General features: G+C 55.7%; 1 protein-coding gene across 1 annotated transcript in view; it reads right to left on the bottom strand.

Moving 5' to 3' along the window:
- Nucleotides 1-38: 38 nt before the first annotated feature.
- Nucleotides 39-7,361, bottom strand: part of RNF115 (ring finger protein 115) — a gene marked incomplete at its 3' end in the record, with an annotated part of 36,813 nt that continues 29,490 nt past the window's right edge. Inside the window, exons 4-8 of the mRNA XM_014959590.1 lie at nt 4,720-4,931; nt 4,076-4,147; nt 3,798-3,870; nt 1,963-2,056; nt 39-169 (exon numbers count right to left, since the gene is read on the bottom strand). Of these exons, the coding sequence (XP_014815076.1) occupies nt 39-169; nt 1,963-2,056; nt 3,798-3,870; nt 4,076-4,147; nt 4,720-4,931 (582 nt within the window). The remainder of the gene's footprint in view (nt 170-1,962; nt 2,057-3,797; nt 3,871-4,075; nt 4,148-4,719; nt 4,932-7,361) is intronic.

Here is a 7,361-nt window from a genome sequence, read left to right as displayed (position 1 = left end):
GCCCCCCCAGGCCCCATCACAGCCCCCCCAGGCCCCCGGCGGTGGGTCCTTACCAGCTCTAACCAGGGCACGATGCAGTTGCTGTGGAAGAAGTGGTTGCAGGGCAACTGCCGGACCTGCTCGGCCACCGTGTAGTCCTCCTTGCACACAGGACACTCCAAACCCGTATCTGGAAGAGGGGGGGGAAGGCAAAAAATGGGAATACAACCCCCCCATCTCTTCATGGTAACGATACAAAACTGGGAGGGATGGGGGTGACACCCCAGAAAGGTTGTGCCACCATCCAGAGAGACCCGGACAGGCTGGAGAGTTGGGGGGAGAAGAACCTGATGAAGTTCAACCAGGACAAGTGTCGGGTCCTACCCCTGGGGAGGAAGAACCCCCCAAAACCAGGAGAGGGCTGGAGAGGGTCCAGCAAAGGGCTACGAGGATGCTGAGGGGCCTGGAGCATCTCTCTGGGGAGGAAAGGCTGAGGGACTTGGGGCTTTGGAGTCTGGAGAAGAGAAGGCTGAGGGGGGATCTGATCAAGGCCTGGAAATCCTTCCAGGGTGGGGGTCAGGAGGATGGGGCCAGGCTTTTTCCAGTGGTGCCCAGGGACAGGACAAGAGGGAATGGGCACAGACTTGAATATAAGAAGTTCCATCTCAACATGAGGAGAACTTCTTCCCTGTGAGGGTGGCAGAGCCCTGGCAGAGGCTGCCCAGAGAGGTGGTGGGGTCTCCTTCTCTGGAGACATCCCAAACCCACCTGGACACGTTCCTGTGGGACCTGCTCTGGGTGACCCTGCTCTGGGCAGGGGGTGGGAGGAGATGATCTCCAGAGGTCCCTTCCCACCCCAAATCATTCTGTGATTCCATCTACAACCCACCGGGGGCCAGGCAGGGGTGTTCAGCACCCAGGTCCCAAAAAAATCCCCCCCTTCCCTGCGTACGAGCGAAATAAACCAAACTAGGGCTATTTTGAGTCCCACCAAAACTCAGCCTCAACTTCAGTCCCACCACAAGTCCTCTCACCCAGATTGGGGTGGGTTTGGGAGACCAGGGGGGGCTATTTCCATCTCACCCCCTCCTCCTGCTGTGCCATCGACCACCAGAAAGGGCAAAAAAAGCCTGATTTCCTTCGTGGTCGGCCCAAAATGTGCAGCTAGATGTCCTGGCCACCGGGCCACCGAGCTCCTGGCCACACCAAGGGGTGAGACCGAGCATGAGAGGATGGAAATTCAGCTGCTTCTTGGCTCCTCCAGACAAGGAAAGGAGAGGAGACGCGGGTTTTATATAAAAAGCACCGGATAAAAATATCCCTCGTGGAAACGGCTTTTTCTCATCAAAAATTGTTTGTCTCGAACCCGGAGCGTTTTAGTTCCCGGTAACGGGGGAGTCGGGAGGGAAAGGGATCCTTCGAGCAGCCACCCCTCGGAAAACCCGAGGAGAAAAAGCCCCAGGATGAGTAAATTGCAAAAACAGAAACTTTGGGAGAAGCCCGAGGAGCTGCGACGTCCACACCACGTTTCCAGAGGAGTTGGGCAGGAATTCGCTCCGAGTCTCATCGTTGTTCCCCCCCCTCCAGCCCCACCAGGAGCCAATTTGGAAGGGAAGAAAGCCCTGGCTCTAATGAGACCATAAACAGCCCAAACAGAAGATTTTTGGGAGAAGGTAAAGCCATCAGGGCGTTGAGAGGCCAAAAAGGCGGCGCTCGGGCGCTGCAGAAGGAAGAAGGTCTTCTCTGATGGCCTGAATCGGTGGAGATTGGAGAGTCCCTGGAGCAGCGACCACAAAAGATGGTGGTAGAAAAGCTCAGGGTCTCCTGAGGTGGAAGAACTGAGTGTTTCCAGCCTGAATCTGGGCAGGGATGGAGGATGGAGCAGGCTCTGACCCTCCCTCATCACAGAGAAGAGCTTGAGAGGGAGGTGGATGAAGCTCAGGAGATGAAGGACATTGGTCACCAGCACTGATTTTCACCTACCAACTTGTTCCTGAGTTACTGTCACCGTTGGGAGAGATGAGATCTTCTCCTTGTCGGCTGGAGGTGGCCCCGTGTTCTCCAGCTGCCCCAGGAGCTGTGGAGAAGAAGCCAAGCCGTGCTCAGGAGACACCCAGAGCACTACGTCCCCACCAGCAGAGAGCCCAGCACGAGCAGCTCAGCCCAGTCTCTCCCCAGACCACTCCAGTTGCGCAGCCCTAGGAGCAAACTGGGGCCATTTCATCCCAGTTTAGACACTCAGTGGGCTGGTGACCATTCCTGGCCACCACAGCAGCACTTTTGGTGCTCAAACCTTCCTTTCACACCCTTCAACCCCATTTCTAACATCGTTGCCCTCCAGGTATTTTCTCTTTACACCAACAGTCGGGGACCGAAGGGCCTGGGTGGGAAGGTCCCTTCCATCTCAAAGGTCCCTTCCATCTCAAAGGGCCCTTCCATCTCAAAGGGCCCTTACAACCATGAATATTTTGTGATTCTGTGAAGGGAGATGTGGCCACGGACACGGGAGAAGGTGCCAAGCTCCTCCTGGAGGATTTTGAACTGAAAGGGAGTCAATGGAGACGTTCTGAGAACAGGAAGAACCTTGTCCTGAAGAAACAAGGGAGATGGAGCACCTTCTGCATCTCCCAGGACCTCAGCAGGGCGTCAGGAGGAACGGGGTGACCTCCCAGGGCTACAAAGAGAAGGGACTCAGCCCGTCCTGAGCTCCTGGGAGGCTCCTCCATCTCCTGTGTGGAGCCTCAGACGTTTAACACGGGCTGAGCTCGAGCTGCAGCGCCGGTGCTGCCACCACCTCTTTTCCTACTGTCACACTTCGATGACTCACGGGGATTTTAGACTGTTAAGACCTTGATTCACCCCCAAATCAGCTCCAACTGGTTCCAGAGAAGCGTTTGGAGGAGCCTCCTTTAACTCTGGGGGCCACGTGAAGACACCCGGGGTGACAGGAAACCCTTGGGATGGACAGAGCAGCCACTCTGCTGCCACTCTGCACCACCCCAGACCCCGGGGGGGACCCCGATGGTGCCACCCTCCCAACCCAAATCCCACCCGTGACACCAGCTCCCCGGCAGGGCCCTCGTTGGGGCTCGGTGTGGGGTGGGAGGAGGAAGGTGCCATCTCAGAGCAGCCCACGTGGGCCACAGGTTCATTTTGGGAAGTGGTGAGTAAGGCAGGGGAGGAGGGGAGGGCCCTGGGAAGCCGGGGGCTACTTCTGACTGGCAGCAGATGGCTCTGCCGGGCGCTTCAGCTCGTCAACAGCAGCCAAATTAGCTCACGGTAACGAACCCCGTCTGCTCTTCCCATCCCCACCACGCCAGCACCCTGGAAGGGCTGTTTGCAGAGGGAGGCCGGACACCCCCGGATCCTCAAGGGATCAGATCATAATTTTCAGGGAACGGGAACAGATTCGGCTCATCCCTCCCCAAACCACAGAGGGAAACAGCTCCTGGCTCCAAAAAGCTGAATTTGGGAGAAATCTGGGGCTGACGCTGAGGTTTTTCATCTTTTGGCTTCTGCTGAGCCTGTCGCAAGGAACCTGCGAGGCTCGTACCGCCCCCGGGGGTGACAAAGAGGGGAATTATTTCCTGTATTTCCACAGAATAAGATCCAACTCCTGCTCCTGGAGCCTCTGAAGGGGCAGGGAAGGAGCAGCCACCAAACCAGACACCCATGGCCTGTTCCTAAGTCCTCACCCGAAACCCAGGGCTCGTCTCCAGCCGTGGGACGGACCAAAATGGGGCACAAAAACTTGTAGGCACAGATTAAAGGGCAGGACCAGCCAGTTTGGGACTTTACTCCACCCAGGTGGGTCTTACCTGGGTGACAATAGCATCAAGGCCGCTCTGTCCCCAGGCGTAGTCCCCGGGATTGGAGTGCAACATCCCACTCCTGCGGACGGGAGCAGAGAGTCAAGGAAACCATTTCACTCCCCTCCCTCCCCCCACAACTTAAATCAGCCCCCGAGGGTTTACAGAATCCTCCCCAAAAAGACCACACTGTGGGGACGGAGCTCTCGGGGACCAGATGGTGGCTGTTCACTGGTGGGGACAGTCGTGCCCAAAGCCAGGGTGTAAACCACACTCTAACTACTCACCAGGAAAAAGGGTGCTGTGAGCCAGGAATCGCTGAGTTTGCAAAAAACCCCGCAAAGATCTGCTGTATTATTCTAAAGAGGGAGGAAATCGAAAGAGAAAAGGGGAGAAAAAGAAAAAAAAAGGGACAAGTTGAGCAAACAAATACGTGGTGGCAGTTTAGTAAGAAGGGGTGGCACAAGGACAAAATGCTGCTGGGATTGATGGTGGCCACCTGGCTGGAAGCCTCATGGCCAGGTGGGGAGAAGGGCGAGCCCCCAGACAGAGCTCTGGGAGGAAGAGGAAGGAGGGATGGCTCACTCGAAGAGGAAGGAGGGATGGCTCACTCCTCGGAGTGTGGGAGGGCTGCGAGGAGAGGGAGAGGAAATGACTGAGTTTCCCAAGCACTGACTCGTTTCCCTGCGGCGAGGGGTTGGCACCGTTACAGGCAAAACCCACCTTTTCTCACCATTTGGCTTCAATTACCCCCCTCCCAGTGAGGGGGAGGAAAGGAAAGAGCATCCCATACAAAAACCTGCAGTTTTGGGGTCCGAGGGTCACCCCATAAGCGCCAGGATCTCATTTCATCAGGTTTCTTTCCCAAATCCCGTATTTTTCCACCGATGAAGGAGGGAAACACCTCCAGGGGGGAATTTTAGGCACTCACCCTTCGATGGCAGGAGACCTGTCGGGGCGGGAGCTGCCCCGGGATCTGTATCTCCTCGTCATGGGCAATCGGGGGGGTCGGCTCGGTCCCCAGAGGTCGGCGTGGGCTTGGTGGCCCCTCTCGTTGTCCCTGCTGTCTTGATCCAGTGAGCTGCTACTTAGGAAGGGTCTGAAGTCGGGAAAGAACATCGTGTGGTCCAAATGGTCCCAAAGCTGGAGGTGGAGGGGAGAAAAAAGGGGGGAGACACATCGCCGTAATCCCGGGGACTCCGCTGCTGACACGGGGTGTGGGGGGGGGGGCAGGGAAGTCCACCTCGACGGAAGCAACGGAGCAAATTCCTACGGTTACCATGGCTCCCAGAAGAAAAGTCTGGCAAAAACCGCTTAATTATAGCCCAAGCTAATCAGCTCTACCACCCCCGGGAAGACCAACACGTCGGCTTTTTCCTGCTACGTACAGATCCCAACAACAGCTATTTTATTAAGCGCCCCCCCTCCCCTCCCAGGGCACTGCGAGGGTTGGAATTTTGGGAGGGATAATGCCAGACACCCAGGCCCCACATCCATGGGCTCATTGGGGTGCTCTGGGTCCTCACAGCCACGGGGGGCAAATGGATGTGGCTGAAAGAACCCAAATACAGCCCCAAGAAAGAGGGTTCCTGTCTCTTGGGCTCCATGGACCCGACACGGTAGGACAGAGCAGCCTGAAACGGCCAATAATTAAAGGTCTCACACATTTTGGGTCTCTCCACACAATTAAAGCTACTTCCTGGCCCTACAGCCCATCCACCTGCTGCTGGTGGAGCAAAACCCCCACCAGCTCCTTGACCAAGTCAAACTGTCAGCCCTGAGCCTCCCCGAGGAGGAGCAGGGACACAAATCAAGAGCTGCTGAGGGGGTCACCAATAGATTTCTGTGATCCTGGCCACACACCCCACTGCGGAGAAACCATGGGGTGCAGGAAAACACCCAGGAACCAGGAGCTTCCTCATCCTGAGCCACAGCTCAGAGCCAAGAGCCCCCTCGGCCACCCTCACCTGCAAAAACCCATTTGGTTTTATTCCTTCCACAATTCGCCCACGGCTTAAACTAACAGCTGAGGGAGGGCACTGGAGAATTATCACATGGGTTTAAGAAATAAAAAAAATAATTGTAGGACAACAAAACAAGGAGCATGAGACAAGAAACCCCCCGTGTGCCACATGCTGCTCACACTGGATGTGCCCCAGGCCTGAAAAAAGTGCTATCAGGAGGAGCAGTGCCCTCGGATTCACTGCAGGAACGAAGCACCACAGAGCAGAACACCAGGGCTGCTCTCCTCTTATCCGTACGAGACCCTCAGCACGCGTTACGACAGGATCAGAGTGGCTTCATTTCCATTTCACAGCAAATTAGCTCGCTTTACATGTCTCTTCCATCCCCTGCTTCGAGCTGGTATCGGAGGGAAGGGAGAAGTCAAGTTCACGACCTCTTCTCCGCATTAATACCCTGCAGACGAGGCTTCTGCTTGTTCTCCTGCTGGTTATGATCAAGATACAGCTCTGCCCGCCTGCAGCCAGGCTGCCGAGAGAAGACTTTCATTTATTATTAATCCTAAAAGCCATTTAAATTTACATAGCGCCTTTCTTTCATGCGGCAGCATCCCAAAGCTCTTTGTAAAGCCTCACGTGGGCTATAAGCCGAGATCACTTTATCTCCCCGAAACAGGGGCACGTTCTGGGCAACAGGGCTGGGGAGGAGCGATATAAAAGGGTTTGTCGGGGAGATAAATGGATCCAGCTGAAGAGGAGAAGGGAAACGTGGAGGGAAACAGGAGGGATCCAGACCCAAAAAAGCAAAGCCGTAGAGGAATTTCAGCTATTTGGTGCCCCCTCTTTCTGGCTGCTGAAGGTGGTGGCTTTACTGCAGCGGGTGAAGGGGGGGCTCAGCAACAGGGCAGCCCCCCCAAATCTACCCAGGGATGACCACGGCCGAGGAGCTGCAACTCAAAGCATCAGGAAGTTCTTCTGGCAGGACTGAGGAACCTAAATCTCCTCAATAACCTGATCTCTGAGCAAGGCTGACGGGCAGAGGAGACGCAGAGAAATTTTATTCCCATCTGTTTTCTGAAGGGAAATAAAGCCCCAAGGAACAGAGCCTGAGATCAGAGCCTTCCCTGGGCTCTGGAAGAGGAACTGCCAGCACAGCCAGAGCCCGGGGTGACTCAGGAGAGGCCACAGCACAAGTTGAGGGTGAGTATTTGCACAGTTTGACTCAGGCTGTTTGAGACTTTAGGTAATGGGGTAAGAAGACGCTTCCAGCCCCTGCCACCCCTGCTCCGAGCTCCACGCAGCTGAATTACAGGACATGGACTTTTTAGAAAGTCGTAGTTCTGGTAAAACTGGGAGCAGCAACGAGCAGGGAGGAAAGGGCAGTCGGGCAACACCCTCCCTGGATGGCGAAGCATCACTGACACCCATCCAGCATCTGCCAGCACCAGGGGCCAGGGTGTCTTTCCTTCTTTTCCTGCCCTGCCCAGTGAGCAAACTGCTGGCAGCGCCCAGAGCCTCCTCAAAACCTGCCAAGTTCCTGAAACTCTCCTTTTTCCAAGGCAGCAAGTGAAGATGCCTTCACGGACTGCACCTGGAGTTGAGACTGAAAACC

The sequence above is a fragment of the Calidris pugnax genome, unplaced genomic scaffold (assembly GCF_001431845.1).
Source record: "Calidris pugnax isolate Ruff unplaced genomic scaffold, ASM143184v1 scaffold460, whole genome shotgun sequence".
NCBI lineage: Eukaryota > Metazoa > Chordata > Aves > Charadriiformes > Scolopacidae > Calidris > Calidris pugnax.
The sequence above is the reverse complement of the archived record's forward strand: the minus strand, read 5'-3'. Positions and strand labels throughout refer to the sequence as shown.